The following is a 16,205-nucleotide window of genomic DNA, read 5'->3' as shown; positions in this document are numbered from 1 at the left end:
TCAGTGCTTTCTCAGGCATTTCAAATATTTCTTTGTTTTCATGTCTTGGGAACTGAGAGGAAACATTTCACATTGTTCTTCAGTTTCTGAAAGATTCCCCCCACCTCCTCCTTTACACTTCTACTTTAAGTCATATGGGCTTCATTGTTGTTGAAGGAGTAAACTGAGGAACTCGCTGAAAGTTCAGGCAAGACAACTTCCCAGTGTTCAGGAGAGTATTATGCGTATTCTGAGTCTGGTCTAAAGATGAATAATCTCAACGTGTACCTTGGAGCAGATTACACTGTGTGCCACCAGAGTTAGTATCTTAATGGATCCTAATACACCATCCTCATAACTCATACCTTGTTACCCGGTACAAGATGAGAAGAAGCTTGGATGCCACAGTAGTGTAGAGATTGTAACTTGGCTGTTAGGTGCTTTCTTTCCTCTTCTCACTGTAGGAGAGAAAAGCATAGCTGTATGTCTCAGAGGGGTTTTGGTATAAACATTTTTGCTGTGTTCTGGGGAGACAGTAAAAGCCGGAGTGTGCCTCCTACCCAGGCTGGATGACAGTGAGACTCGTGCTGAGGTCTGTGGGTGCTTGTTACGTGGTCCCACAGTAGCCTCTGACAAGTTCTCGCTCTCTAAGGTGAACTTTTAATTTACTGTGGCGAACTTTTCTGTGCCAAAGGGCCATAGTTGTTCAAACAGTTCACTGAAGCTGTGGTGAATGTTCTGTTAAATATCCCAATTTTGGACTCTATAAATGCTTTTAACATCAAGTGTGCACAACCAGGATTGGTTCCAAAGTTGTATGGTGATGTGCAAATGAAAGGCAGAAAAGCTCAACAGTCACAGTGTGCTCAACGGCAGCTGAATGTTCCTTTCATACACAAGGAGATAACTTACCCTCATCACCTCTTGGCAGGACCAGAACAGCTCAGTTAATTGAGGCCAGTTCTTAATGTAGCTGAGAAATTTTACATCTCATCCTTTCAGAGTTAGCAGCTGAAGTTGCTTGAAGGTGTCATTGTGTTGGGATCACTGAGGTGTCCAGGAAAGCTTTACAAAGTCATGGATTGGATTGGCTGCCTGCAAGTTGTGTTTGTTGCCTGCTCACGTACTTTATATGCAATTAACTTGCCTTTTGCTCACCCAAACTGCTTCTGAGTTCTCTTGAGTTCAGATTTGACTCAATGCATGTCAGGTTGTATCATTTTTGTGAACATACCTACTTGAACAGGCTGCTCTTCATGCCATACTCCTACACACTTAACAAGCTTCACAAATTAATTGTTTACTTCATTACAGGTATGTCTTTTAGAGCAGCAGAAAGTTTTGGCCTTTGGATGTTTTGGGTATCTTGTAGTTTTCCTGTCCTCTTAAGTAACATATCTCTTCTGTCCTGGATTTTATGGCAAAGGTCTCCAGTGAAACCGAAAACAGTCCTGGTGTCTTTCATGCTGCTGTTTGCCAAAACAATAGTAGTAAATACTCCATCATCCCTGCATTGGTGATGTTGAGTAAATAAAGCATATTGAACTGGAGATGCTTCTTTAATAAAAAGAGAACCAACTGCATGCTACTTTTCTTACTTATCCTCCCTCCCCCAAGACTAGTCTTTTTTTTATTCAGAGCAAGATTTTCTAGTCTCACAACATTAATCTTTTGTCTCTGATTCCCTTCTTCATGCTTAGAATTTTTTTCTTCTGTTTCTCTGTCTGTTTTCCATTGCAGTTGCCCCATACTCTTACAAGGTGAATTCCTTCATGCAAAAGAAACTAGCTTACCTACATGGCAAAGGTTTACCCATGCGATTAATTTCTCTTGTGTCCTCTGGCTTGTACTCAGGCTGCCCATGGAGGTGTCCTGGCAAATAAGGTGAGGGGCGAGCTCAAGACTGTTCTCCAACTCCAGGTCCACCTGACACACGGAAAGCTGGAATGCCAGAGCCATAGCAACACTAGTTCCCTTGCCCTAAGCAATTCTCACATTGCTTACTTGGGGGGATGGGTGTGTGTGTCTCACTGTGCACCATTGGCCTGTTGATCTGCATCTGGATGCTTCGGTTTGGTTTCATAAATTGGAGTATAAATCTCGAGCCACGACAAACTTTTGGCTAAGCTAAGAATTAGTATTTGCGGTCTTGATTCTAGATTTTAGGAAACAAATTTTAGTTCAAACACAGAATATCTATTTGCAAAATAGAGCCAGGAGATTCTGAATTTCCTTAAATGAGACTTGTATGTAGGATTTGTTGTGGGTTTGTGTTTTGTGGTTTTTTTTGTTTGTTTGCAGTGACAATGTTCAGCAGCATAAAATAATTCAAAGAAAGGTGCGAGCAGGAAATTGGCAAAGTCTTTTCTGTTAAAAGCTTTACTCTGTATGGGAATATCCTAAATTCCTGATCTTGCATAACTTGACAGACATACTGTATTGTTTCTATTTGTACTAATTACCTTAAATGTGTGGTCTGCAGGAGAGCATAACTGCCTGCACTGTAGTGCTGTGAGATGGGTACAGTAGTGGCTTGACTTTCCTTGCAGGTGGGGATGGGATATAAGAGGCAGAAAATGTTTGAAATGCAGGGTGGTTGAAATTACTTCAGCTCTGGTGGAGTTTTGCCCCCTTAAGTTACGAAATTTTGTCCATACAATGTATGTGAGGCAGAGTAGCCCTGTTATCTTGTTGGCATTGTAATCAAAATATTGAATGCACATGTTTTGTTGACTGTGTAAGTACAGTTTATTTGTTGTTTTGGGGTTTGGAGGATGTATGTTTGAGTTACCTAAAGGCATAAAATTTGGGAATTTATCGTGCGTTTGGTTTTTTTGTATCTTGTGAACTAGAAAAAGCTAGTATCGTGACAGTACTTACTTGGTTACCTCCTCAAGTTAATTTTATACTTTTAAAGTACAGGAGTGCTTTGATAATGGTTAATGTTGCTGATGCAGCCTTTAAGTGGTTTCTGGAACATGCTCGCTCTAGGAATTGGCTTTATTGACTTGATTTCAGGTGTATCAGGTTAAAGGCTCCTTACCTGCATATTCTTCATGTAGTGTGCAGTTTTTCCCCATCCCTGGTGGCACAGAAGTCCTCAGCAGTGGATTTGCATACATACATGGGTTTTTTCCCCCCTCCTGATCCTCCCTCTACTCTGTGGAGTGGAAAAATCAGCCATCTTATTAATTTGTTTGATAGCCTCTGCTCTTATCAGTTCAGCTTTAATTTGTTTGTGGTGTGCATTTAGCTTCAAGCTGTTAGTTGTTAATGGGAATTTTAAAAACAATTTCTTTCCTGCCCCCTTTCCCCTCCTCCAGTTTTCTGTCTCTTACACTGCAGATGTTTTCAAACCTCTGCAATCACTGCTGTATAATGGTATTATAGTCAAACATTATTTCATAGCTTGCCTTGCAGCGATGAAAATGACCTTATGAAGTGCAAGGCAATGGTGGGGGAGGGAACAGACTTGCTGTCTTCAGGCTGAACCAGGATACTCTGGGTAATATGCTTACTTCTGGATTTTTGGCTCCCTGGGGATCCTAACCTGAAGTCTGAATAATCTCATGTTCTCTTATCAGACAATAGCTCCAATTCATCTATACATATATTCAGGCTAAGAGAGTTAGTGGCTGATGATTTCATAGTGCTGAGTTGGAACAGCATTAAAAGTTAAGGAGTTAAACTGATATCTAGGTACCTGCACGAAGCTTTTCTTCATAAACAGTATTTCTAAGCTAGTCCTAGGTAAAATGCTTGATGTTGTTCTAGTATCGAGATAATAAAAGGCAGGTAGGCTTACCTGTGCGAGTTAAACCAAACAAAAACAACAGACAAACATGCCTGTTCGTTTGTAGCAGAGACAATTGGTTAAAGCTTTCTGTTCAAAATGCAAGCATGTAAACTGTACGCTTATTCTTTGCTATGCTACTGTTTCTGCTCGCTGCTTCATCTAGGATTTCTACAGGTAAATTCTGAGAAGCCCAGATGGAAGTGACTTGAAGCTTGTCAAGCTCTTGATGTGTGCAGTGACTTGCTTCCACAGATGTGAAACTCAAAGCAGCTTTCATACATACATGCACCTTCCAGGCCTATTGTCTGAAAGATTTCCAGGCTTTCTGGAAAACAGCTGTTTGAATCCTAGCATCTAAAGTGTCTGAGGGGCCTGATATATTAACCCAGTTTCAACTTGGATTTTCTGAAAATACTGCTTTATGCAGTAACGTGATTTTAAATTTGTTTTTTGTTTCAAGAGCTGAGAGGGATGGTGAGTAAAAATGTATTTCTTAGTAGATACTCTGATGCACTTGGCACTCTCATTGACGTTTTGTTATTAGAGACATGACTAGATAGCTGATCTACCTACGCTATTTCTAATGGGAAATTTTCTATAGACCCATGGATGCTCTTGCTTAAGACTCAGTACAAGGAGGACAGACTTCATGCTTGAAGTCGGTAGCAAGGTCTGCACATTTAGGTGATAGTGCATGGGCTTTGTGCATATCATAAGTGGCTGTGGCTTACCAAATTACCTCACATCAGCAGAAACACAGTAGCTGTCCTTGGGCGTTTCAGGTGAACATAACTTGTATTGTTTAGCTAAGCCTCGCTGGGGCAAAAGTAACCTGTATTATTTTGTATTTGCTAAGACATATACAAATAGCTGTCAAAACTTATCTGATGCATAGTTACTTGATCATGTATCCAGGCCTTTGTATTTTATTTATTTTAAGTGGTAGCAGATGCCTTGGGCATGTCAAGGTTCAGCTGAGTAAGGCTCAGAGTAACTAAGTTTGAATGACGTGGTATCTGACTCCATGCCTGTTAGCTGATGTCAGCAGGCAAAGGGGATGTCGGCATCAATATCTGAATCTTCCTGTCTCTTGGTGAAAGAGGAAGTGAGGAGTGCGCTCTGAGAAATCTGTGATGTTGGTGTCTTGTTAGCTGAGGTCAGACTGCATTTTGCTGGAATTAGGTTCAGCCCTGAGAGGAAGTAGAGTGATCATAAGCTGAAAACCCAGGCTGAATTTCTGGCTTCCCACAGAGTGTTTCAGCACAGCAGAATCTGCATTCTAGCATGTATTGACTGCATATTGTCTGGTTAAATGGGCCTCTTAAAACATGTGCTTGCTTTTTGTCCTACCTTGCAATTGTGTAGACTTGCAATTGCATAAGCAGAGCATGATGTGGGAAGGAAGCCGACCTCTTGTGCAAGCATGAAAATACGGCACTCATGCTTCACTTTTGGGGTCCTATATAGAAACCTGGTTAGATCAAAGAGAACATTTTTTGGAGGCAGATATATAACAGGGACTATTAGCAGGCTAGAAGCAGTAATAGGGCAGAAGTCTGCTTGGAGTCAGAAGTAGGTTTCGATGGGGACTGTTGTGGTGTTTAGTTGCTGCATTTGCATTTATCAATACTGACTGCCACCAAGCAGTAATGTTTTAAGTCCTGTAACCTTAGCCTATAGGCAGCTTGTGAACTACAGCTTAATATGCAGGCTACCTTTGCACTGGTGGCTGGCACTAACCTTTGCTAGCTCTGAGCATTTTAGTTGCATCGGTTGAAAGGTTAGGCATCCTGACTTCTGCCTTCTGCTGCAAGATTCACTTTCAGGCTTCTTGTTTCATGTTAGTAATGTGTAGGAGAAGGGTGTGTGTGTTTGGTTTTTGACGATTATAGCTTAGGATGGACTTGTTTCTAAAGCGTAAGCAGATGGAGTTGGGGTTGGCAGAAGAAACTGCTTGCCCTCCAGGATTATAATTCTATCCCTTATCTCCTGGAAGAGTGGCTGAGGCAACCACGAAGCTGAGTCATGCCAGCAACCAACAAGAAGCAGAAATAGCAAGGATCAGTGCTGCAGCTACAGCATGCCACTGGGTGCTTGGTGGTTTTGAAACGGGGAACGGCGATTAAGCATCTTGGTGTATTTTTCAGGACTGTAAAATGGAGCAGGGTACCTCTTGTGTTCCTGTTATAAATAGGTGGAGAGGGAGGAGCAGTTTGAGGAGCTGTCTGGGAATTTACCTGGCCTCATAGACTATGGACGCTGCCAGCATTACAGATGTTAAAAGCAGAATTCTGAAACTAGCCACAATAAGAAACCTGCTATGGTTTTGCTGTTCTGCTTGCTCTGTGCATGTCCTTTGTACAATAGGCATACATATTAGTGAAGATCGTGGTAACTTCTTACCTTCTCCAATGTTTGCTGTAAGATTAGTAGAAAATTGAAGGCAAAACTAAAGGGATGGTACCGTGTGATGTTCATTTACCAATTTATGTTTGCACAGGGAAATGGGGGGGGGGAAGGGTGGGGAATGTGTTTGAAGATCAGTTCTGGACTTTGCTCCTGAAGACAACCTACCTACCAAATGATGTGCTGCTATCACTACTGGGTTTCCGAGAGTGAGAAATGAATGCTGGTGCAAGCTTGGGAAGCGTTTGAGTTGTAACAAAGCTTAGAATATTATAAAGCTTCTTCATAATACTGTTCTGTTCCTAACTTGATCTCTCTGCCTTTCCTTAGCAGTGAAGGAGACTGTCCCTGAGAATGATCTCTATGGGAGACTTTTTATAAACAGAGTTTTCCACATCACTGCAGACAAGATGTTTGAAATCCTTTTCACCAATTCTCACTTCATGCAGAGGTTTCTCAATTCCAGGAGCATAGTAGGTAATGCACTCTTCTCCCTTTTGTCCGTGTTGCAAATTACCTTGAAAATTTCAACCTCTGGGAAACATTAAATAGGGCTAAGTTGAATTTTAAGTTTCTCCTTGCTTTAAAAGTATTTCGAAACTTGAAATTTTCACTGAGAGAGGATATTTAAAGCTAGCCTGTTGTTTCTGTAGATCAGTCACACTTTGGAGTAAAAACCTCATTTCAGTGCACTACAAAACCGCACCTGAATACCTGCATTTTGGGTAGGCCTTTAAGTTCGTGCATTTTGTGGGGTATTTCTGATTGTGTCCCAGAAACAGTGAAATTTGTGTGGCTGGCACATGGGCAAAATCATTGCATCCTAAACGATACTCACAGGCTTTAATTTTCTGGATGAGTAAATTTTATTCACTGAGATCATAAGGACAGAAAATTGAGTCAAAAAGGGTAATATTTATTCAGTGTCAGCTTGGAAGGCACAGTGGCAAAAGCTTTCGATAATGCTAAGTGAATCTATTCAAGTTTAAGCAGATGGGAAATTACATATTTTCATATAATTGCTTACTCTATTCCCCACCCTCAAGTCTCTTTCAGTAGACTGGTTCAGCTATGTAGTGCCTCACCTTTGTTCATCAGTGAACTATTTTCTGTTTTTTCTGAAAAAAATACAGCCATTTGGAGTTGGTTTTCTCACCACCACTGTTCTTAAACTGTTAAGATATGAAAGGGCAGAGGTAACGCCTTTCAGGTAATCTGCATGTGAGACTTTGCATAATTTCTCATCCAGATGCTGTATCAACCCCTTGGAATAGAGATTCCAGTGGCAATCAGTTGAGGACTTTGACATACACTGTAACGATTAACAATCCACTTTGTGGGAAGTTCACGACTGCAACTGAAAAGCAGGTACTGTGTGCACGCACGTGTCTGCCTGGTGCCATTTTAAGGCGAGGGAGAGGTCAGCCCTACGGTCTGTCAGAGGTCTGACCATGGATTATGGTTCACGAAGCTGAATATGGATCTGCAGTCTAAATGTAGCATCTCTAAGGGTAGCTTGCTGCCCCTCTCGCCATTAGTGTGCAAATGCTGATGAAATCAGAGGCTTTCTAACCGTACAGATGCCTGTAAACTTATCCCACAAAGCCTGTGGGGAAAAATGTTTACATCTCTTGTGAACTGGGAGGTGAAAAGATGTAATGAAAGGCCTTCAGTGTCCACTTACGGGCTCCCCACTATGAGAGAAAGAGGTGGGAAGAGTCTAGTGAAACACCACTAAGATGATTACAGAACTGGAGAATCTTGTGTGAGAAATGGCTGAGAGCTGGGACTCTTCAGCCTGGAGAAGGCTCAGCAGGAGATCTTACAATATATAGTATCTGAAGGGAGAATGCAAAGAAGACTGAGCCAGGCCTTCACCGCCAAAGGCCACACCTTTCAGTGGTTCCCAGTGTCAGGACCAGAGGTGATGGGAAGAAACTGAAACACAGGTGGCACCCCTGAACGTCAGGAAACACTTCTTACTGTGAGAGTGATGGAGCACCAGAACAGGTTGTCCATAGAGGTTGTGGTGTCTCCTTCCTAAGAGGTATTGGAAAGCCACCTGGACATGGTCCTGGGCAACCAGCTCTAGTTGGCCCTCCTTGAGCAGGGTTCTTGGACAAGACGACCACCAGAGGTGCCTTCCAATCTCAACCATTCTGTAATTTTGCTTTGGGAAAGGTCTTACAGGTCTGTCTCTAAAAAGAGCTGTGATCAGGAGTCAGTGGCCAGCCTTGTATCTGGTACTTGAAATGGCACTGGGGAAGTACTGCCGCTGCCTGTGTTGGCTCTAGTGGGAGGCATCTTCTTTTTCCCCACCCCATCTACACTTGCTGTTCTTAACTGCATTTTATTGTGATTGTTCAGGCTTTCTCCTTACTCCAGTTCGCCTGGAGTTGATTTAGCCTAAGGAATTCAGGCAGAAAGGTGGGGGGTTGGTGGTGAGGGGAGTGGGACCCAAAAAAAGCAACCAGATACCATGAATATACCTTCTCATTTTTATTTTTTTTTATGGTAGATCCTGCATAAGCAGAGCCAGAAAGGTCAGTCTTATCAGGTGGATGCTGAGGTACTGACCCATGATGTCCCCTACCATGATTACTTCTACACTGTGAACAGATACTGCATCAGCCGCACATCCAGTCACAAGTGTCGATTACGGTGAGCCTGACTGGTGCACAGTGGGAGGGGAGATGCCAAGGCACGTATGTTACGGGTTGGTGAAGTGTGCTTATCAAAAGATCTGCCAACAGCGTAGAGAAGGTCAGTTTCTCTTGAAGTTGGGGATCTCTTCTGAAAAATAAGCTTGGTTTATCTCATCATGTGTATGCTGTGCTTGGGTCTCATTAATGCAGCGATAAATGAACTCTTTATGTTGACTCTGAGGTACAGAACTTGTGTCCAAGACTGAAGTGGGCTCTGACCACCTTGTATTTTCATGTGCAGCTGGGTGAGTGGGATAAATTGGAACTGCCTGAGATGTTTTGTAACAATTTCCCAGATACCCTTGTTAAGGGCCTGCAGGTGAGGATGATTTCACAGGAAGGTGCAGGGAAGAGGGAATGTACCTACTTTTGCAGGGAGGGCACTGGAGAAAATTTTGACTCCATTATTAAACTTTACCTAGGTAGGGGAGTCTTAAAAGGCACTTCCCTTTCCCTTCCCACTTGTTGAAAACACCTGAAGTGATGAAGTTCCATGTTCAGTGCATTTGTGTTACTTTCTGACTGTAATCCTTGGTAGGTTTTGTGCTCCCTTTAGTAAGGCCTTTTATTTCAAACTTCATCAGTACCCAGGAAAGGTAAGCAAGCCTGGATTTTATCCTGGTTTATCTCAGGCTATAAAAGTGCTGAAGACTCCCTCTCTGCTGGGAGAAGGGAAGAGAAAGGTCCTTGAAGAACTGTTCTGGATGATATTTTTTTTTTGAGTCGTTCTTCCTTGTTGAGAGCTATATTTTGTGTGAGACACATAGTAACCCTAGGGTAAGAGCAAAAACCTAGGTTTCAGTATGGTGCATAAAGCATGTATGGAACAGAAGGTGCATGATGGTGTTACAGCTGTCTTTGTACTGTGTTTAAAATGGCTCAGAAGCTGTTTGAATGATGCTGTTTGGTTAGACTAGAAAGACAGCAGGCTTACTGATTTGGATGATTATTTGAAAACACTGAAAAAAGTGTATTCTAGGATGGTCAGCATTCTTGACTTAAATCAAAACCACAGGCTCTCCTTTTGTCCTTTATGAAACGCTTTGGGACTCATTCAGCTGTTAAAGCAGCCCTCTGAAGGGTTCTACTCCATTTTATTTTTATTCTGGAAGCATTATTGATTAGCCTTGACCTGGGGAACACGAGGTAGGAATGTCACTTCCCCTCTGTCACGCTCACAGGAAGACAGGTTTTAATTTCTGTCTACCCAGGGTAGGATCTAAGCACTTGATGTGTGATTGGTGATAATGAATTTCACCTGCTGCCACTGCGATGCCTGTGTAATCCATTGTGTATACACACAGAGTAAAAAACAGGACTCTGATCTGAAAGCCTGAAGCTTATTTTAAACATGTTAAAAATGAGAACACTTCAGAGGAAAGAAATTCTCTGCTAGTCTGAGTGTGAAGGAAAACACCAAAATGTTTCCCATAATTTGGACATTCTGATGTGCTGAGGCTTTAGCTAGATACTTTGTCTTCGCTGCTGTGTGTCTCTTGCCTTGCTTCAGTGTAAGAGCTACCCAGGTGGAAAGCCAAGGCAGTTCCAGCTGGTATCTCAGTTTATGGATGTAAGCTAGAAGCCTCCTTCTAATGAGGGATTTCTGCTATCACTGCTACCTAGAAGAGTAAACTCACTCTTGCATTCTGTTTATTAGGGTTTCTGCGGAAGTGAAGTACAAAAAACAGCCTTGGGGCCTTGTCAAGTCTGTAATCGAGAAGAATACCTGGGGAGGCATACAGGAAAATTTCAAACAACTTGGTGAGGCATTTTCTTCTTTGTGCTGGAGTAAGAAGGTTACGTTTCCTACGTATGTTTTCATGTCTCTAACTCTATTCCTTAAAGGATGGTTTGAAAAGGAGGCAACACCAAAGGAATCGTGAAGTCAGACGTTCCTGACGTCAGTGTATCTGCCAGTTTCAGGGTGTAAAAGAAGCCTCGTGGCTTCATGCTAATGAGGAGCTCTTGTATACTTTGTCATAATTGCTTTCCGAAGGAAACAGGAGGAGCAGTGGGAAAGCTGTTACTCTCAGCTGCATGTGCCTATCTTTAAGCAGGTCCTTGATTGTGGGTATGAGAGGAGAAGCAGTGGCACTTGGCAGGCTCCCTGGCTGTGTCTGTTAACAGCCTGGCCAGCCGTGGCTGCAGGCTCACAGTCTAACACAATTCCTGGTCTCAGTCTAACGGTGTCTTGAAGTGCTGCCTAACGTATCGTTAAACAATCCTGCATAGGCTGGATATACACTGTATCTGAAAAGCGTACAAAGGGCCCTCTAGCAAATAGGACAGCTAGTGCAAGTCAAGGAGTACATCTACTAGAAGGTGTGCTTACTCCTCTCACTGCCACCCTCCGTATCTCTCAATTCAAGTCTTCAGTGCTAGGCTTTTCAGCTTTCCTTTTGAAAGTTTGGTAACCTTATTTTTTCCGCTGTAGAATCAGATCTCCTAATGGAGGAATATGCAATTAACCAGTCTATAGAAGACTCTGGAAAACTCGTTGCCCTGAGACGAAGACGACGCACTTTACACCGGAGTCTGGCAGAATCACTTCCCAAACGTTCTTCCCAACACTCTTCTGGTGACATGGGAGTGGAGTCCCAGGGCAGCATAATAGGTAGGAATCTTTATATCGAGTCTTTTCAGAAGGTGTGTTCAAGAAAGCTTAACTCTTAAAGTAGTGCATGAGTAACACTTGCATGTATGTTACACTCATTGCCTTTATCTAATTGGTGTGATAGCAGATGCTTTAGTGTGTTTGAGCTTGCATAAAATAATTGGAGCATCCATAGTTGCTTCTATGATGAGTATATCATAAAATCAAACCTAATCTCACCTTCTGTTTTTAAAACAAACAAACAAAAACCAACTAAAACCCAAAATGCTGCACTGTACCTGCACAGGATTGAAAATGAGATGGGATCAGAAAGAAATTTAACCTGACTTTTGTAAGGTTGCTGAAAAATGGCTTGATTTCTCCAAATAACAGCACGTTCCAGTCATGGGTTGATTAAACTTTGTCACTCACCTCTTGGACTTTTAATCTCCTTGTTGGGGTTTTTTTATGCTTCTGTAACTTGTGGGTCACTGAAGCATTTCTTAGTTCCACTGCCCCTAGGTGTGACAGGCTTGGTCACTAGCATATACAGTATTAGCTACACCTACAGAGATGAGGAACATCTGTGTGCTAACGTGTAGCAGAGAATGGTGGGTTTCATGCCACAAGATGAATTGTACACACTGAAGTAGGAGCAAGTGCTCTTTCCTAAAGTGGGAGGCAACACTGAGTATAGTACCGAGAGAACATCTGGATCACCAGCATGTGTAATGGGCTGTTTACCTAACTGAGATTACTTCCCGATTGCTTAATTTTGCTACTGCTGCTCCATGTTTTCAGGTGAGTGTGTCTCGGTATACGCTATAGCGTTCATGTATGCCCTTTGCCCAGGGCAGGAAACATGAATGTAAGGAACTGTTTGAGAGGAACGGGTAATTACATTTAAAGGTCAGCCTGCCCACTGTGGTAGGTGATCGCTGCTCAGTCTGGAGAGGACACGCACGCTTCCTCAGCCTCAGTAGCGTCTGATCTCTGTTGCTTGATGACTAGGAGGTGCTCTTTCAAAAGTTTGTCTTCAGGTCAAAATATAAACCAAGCCAATAAGGATGGGACAAGTTACAGGAGAAGCTCATTTGACACTAGTTATCAGAAAGACTAATAGGGGCAGAAGAGCAAGCAAAAGAGAGCCATTTTGCAGCCTGTCTCTGCTTGTGTGTGGCTAGCAGCGTATGTGCTGAATGAGTGTTGGTAATGGATGGACTGTAACCTTCTCAGGCTGTCTAGGTTTAATGTGAACATGCCCCAGTGCTGTTCCCCTCCCCCACCCCCCCCCACCCCCCAAGTACTGGGGTAGGGAGAATCCTGCTCCTGCTGGAAGAGCCTGACTGTCCAGCTGACTTATCTGACATGACTGCAAAAACACCTCTGCAAATGTTGGAGATGATCCTGTGCACCCACATGATCTGGTAGTTGGTTTTTTTTTCCCCATCAGCAGCTGTTGAGCTGTTCTGTGTGAAATGTTGGGCACTGACTGACATGTATCTGCAAGCATCCTTTAGAAATGTGCTTCAGTACTTTTTAACCTCCTTCTCTTCCATGCCCTATAGGAAGGAAAAGAGATGCTGTAAGTAGGACCACCACCATCATTGTAGTAATGAGTGTCTTGTAAGTACTCACTTGCATTAAAATATGGTTTGACTCGAGCTCATCTTGTCTTTGTCTGTCTGTACCTCCCTTGCATGTTAACGTTGCATGTAGCATAATAACCTAATTTGAATGGAGCACTCTGGTATAGGAGGGGAATGGATTAACTTGTGAAGTGACACTGAATGAAAATGCTGACTTGCCAAGCTAGTCTGCCTTGCAGATTTACTTGGGTCTGATCCTATTAGAAAAGAAATATCTAGAATTTACGCATTAAAACACAAGTTTTAAAAGTTCCAACAGGAGACACTGTTGTCATTCCCATTGGTTGCTGTTACGTAGCTTAACGCTTAGAGTTGTCTGGATAGATGTTTATTTTCAGTATAGCACAGCCACAAACCTTTTGGGGTGTGTTTTCCTCCCAGAAGGCTTCTTTCCTTAGCTGTTTTTAGCCAAGACATTGTTTCTGTATCATTGCAACAGGAACTGTTACAGGACCTGATTTTTTTTGTTCTCTTCTTTCTACAGTTTGCTGCTCTTGGTCTTGCTGAATATAACACTGTTTTTCAAACTGTCAAAGATAGAGCATGCAGCTCAGTCTCTCTATCATGTCCAGCTTCAGGAAGAAAGCTCTCTGAAGTAAGTTGAATTCACAGACTTTGCTTTCTTTCTTTCTTCCTCAGCTTATGTGAGAATCTGATCTAAAGAAATGCATTTTAAACAATCAAACTTGAGGGTAAGTTTTCAAAAGCTGCTGCGGCTTGCTGCTTTTCTGTGGTCTGTGCTGATATCCAGTGACATGTCTGACTACATCTTGCAGAAATAAATTTCTCCTTTGACAAGCTGTTTTTTGGGAGTGTTAACCTTAGCTTGCGTATTATCACCCTGCTGTGACTCATCTTCTGTGAATATCGTAGTGCTGATCGCAGAACCGAAGCGTTCACTTCATCTTGGGTGAACCAGCATGGTCTCAAATGTAATGTTAACAATTCATTTAGCTTTTTTAGCCTGTTTCTGTGACTCTTCTGCTAAATCTCCTCTCCCCCTCAAACTTTTGTGTTAGGGGGTGCCTTTTGTATTCAGACACGTGAAAAAGGCTCAGATGTTGCTTCCTCTCTCAAATATGTGATCAACAAGTCTGAAAACCATAACCTGATCTTGAGTATGGAAGTGGTGTGGTGACCTTCCGTAGAGATTATCTCAGAACTGATTAGAGTAACTTTCTTCATAAGAAAGGTCTTGCTTTCTGAAGTGTGAGAACTTACGTTGTAGACTTAATGCAAGCACGTTTGGTGGTGGTGGCTGTTGTCTACAAAGGTCTGAGGCAGTATCTTCAAGGCAGCGAGGATCAAAATTCACCTGCAGGCAGCTTTTTATGTGGCTTTTGGAAAAGGATGCTTTTAGCAGTGGCAGAGCAATGGTTGCAGAGAGCAGTTGCTTTTAGAAAGGCATGGAGGTGCTTGTTTCATGTTTCTGATGTGATCTCCATCTCTTTCAGTATATCCCCAGAAATGGTATCAAAAGAGGAGATCCCTCAGTATGATAAGGAACAGGTTAAGCATGTGAAGGGAGTTTTAAGAGACTCAATTGAAATGCTTGAGCAGGTAGGTCTGCCAGTCTTTCTCGGTGATATTCTTCTTACTCAGCAACTCAAGCTTTCTTTCTCCCTTATGCCATCATAGCTTTTGTTTGGTGTCTTCTGGTGCTAACTAAAGTTTTCTTGACTCCTTAACCTGTTTTGTCCTAGGCTTCAATTTGGCACATAGGCAATGCTCATGTTTCTGGTGTTTTGGGTTGTGGTGGTGTGTTGTGGTTTTGTTTGGTTTTTTTTTAACTAAGTTTAAATACTCATGTCAATTCTCTTAAACCTGTCAAGTACATATGTTGATGCAGTTCTGAATCTTGACAAAGCTAAGACTGGAGTAATTCAAAACAAATCCTCTCTTCTAAGAAGACTCAAACCACAATTTTTAAGTGTTTGCGCATGTCATTATGAGGCTTCTTCATGCAGGTTTATCCTGGTTTTTGCTCCTCCCTACTCTTCTAGATATTGGTGAGAGCTTCACTTAGCCTTGACATCAATGGGCCACCTAAGCTCCAGTGAAAAATAAATTCTACAGACCATATGTTTCTGAAAGGTTCCATGGCTGTGGAGTTAATCCTCCTCAGTAACTTACACTTCCAGGCTCTTCATACCACAGATGATATATATATATATAAAAAAAAAGATTGAATACTGTTGTGTTTCTCTGATCCTGAATCCAGGACTGGAAAACCCCTAGGCTGAAATTTCCACTCAGTAAGTGAAGGGACAGTAAATACTTTTTTTTTACTTATAACCTATGAATGTTCTGATTTTAAGTTCTTTTATTAAATCTTAAAATGTGACAGAAGAAATTATTAGATTAGGAAAGCTGTGGGGGAGTTCACATGTACCTCTATCCATCACCACTTTGCTCTGTGTTCTCCCACACAGTAAAGGAGGGTAGAAAAAGAAGCCATTTCTTACATTCCTTGTTCAGAGGTGTCTCTGCGCACAAAATTGCTATTAATCTATTAACCATTTTGATCACAGCTTGAAAAAGCTTCCAAATGCTGAAAATTTCACTGTAGAAATGAATTTCCTGGTTTCCATGCCCTTTTCATTTTCTCTGCTTACTACCCAAACAATTACTAATTCTGAAGTGTTAAACTGTTTTTTGAACACGCAGAGTGGGGAAAAAACCACAAAAAACCCAAACCCCCACAACTTTAAAAAAAAAAAAGTGAGAATTCAGTCACCTTTTTCATCCCAAATAACACATGGAAATAATGTGTCTGGAAGTCATGACACATCTTAGTGCCTGTTACCTTGGGTTTTCTGACGGTTGTCAATCTAAACATTTTGTGCACCAAAATGCACTGGAAAGGGCCAAGTATTAAAAGAAAATTCATGCTTTGCTGCTGTATTCCTTAAGAGTATTTGCTATGAACATTTAACTGACTAAAAATGAGTGGGATGGCTTATCTTCTGCACTGTTGTCTGCTGAGGTGTTAAGACTTTATCACACTGGACTGTTGGTAATTACAAACTCCGGAGTACAGCTGTTAGAGCACAGCACAGGAAGGCAACTGCTAATAG

General features: G+C 42.0%; 1 protein-coding gene across 4 annotated transcripts in view; it reads left to right on the top strand.

Moving 5' to 3' along the window:
* The window catches only part of GRAMD1C (GRAM domain containing 1C), a 53,592-nt gene that overhangs the window by 37,032 nt on the left and 355 nt on the right, over positions 1 to 16,205 (top strand). For 3 of the 4 annotated variants that reach the window (XM_055710798.1, XM_055710796.1, XM_027816973.2), the window contains exons 10-17: positions 6,512 to 6,658; positions 7,431 to 7,549; positions 8,700 to 8,842; positions 10,544 to 10,647; positions 11,321 to 11,500; positions 13,048 to 13,105; positions 13,613 to 13,723; positions 14,583 to 14,688. In XM_055710798.1, the coding sequence (XP_055566773.1) occupies positions 6,512 to 6,658; positions 7,431 to 7,549; positions 8,700 to 8,842; positions 10,544 to 10,647; positions 11,321 to 11,500; positions 13,048 to 13,105; positions 13,613 to 13,723; positions 14,583 to 14,688 (968 nt within the window). The remainder of the gene's footprint in view (positions 1 to 6,511; positions 6,659 to 7,430; positions 7,550 to 8,699; positions 8,843 to 10,543; positions 10,648 to 11,320; positions 11,501 to 13,047; positions 13,106 to 13,612; positions 13,724 to 14,582; positions 14,689 to 16,205) is intronic. The other variant, XM_055710797.1, reaches the window with a different exon arrangement.

The sequence above is a fragment of the Falco cherrug genome, chromosome 5 (genome assembly GCF_023634085.1).
Source record: "Falco cherrug isolate bFalChe1 chromosome 5, bFalChe1.pri, whole genome shotgun sequence".
NCBI classification, from domain to species: domain Eukaryota; kingdom Metazoa; phylum Chordata; class Aves; order Falconiformes; family Falconidae; genus Falco; species Falco cherrug.
Note: the sequence above shows the minus strand (reverse complement) of the source record. Positions and strands in the feature narration are given on the sequence as shown.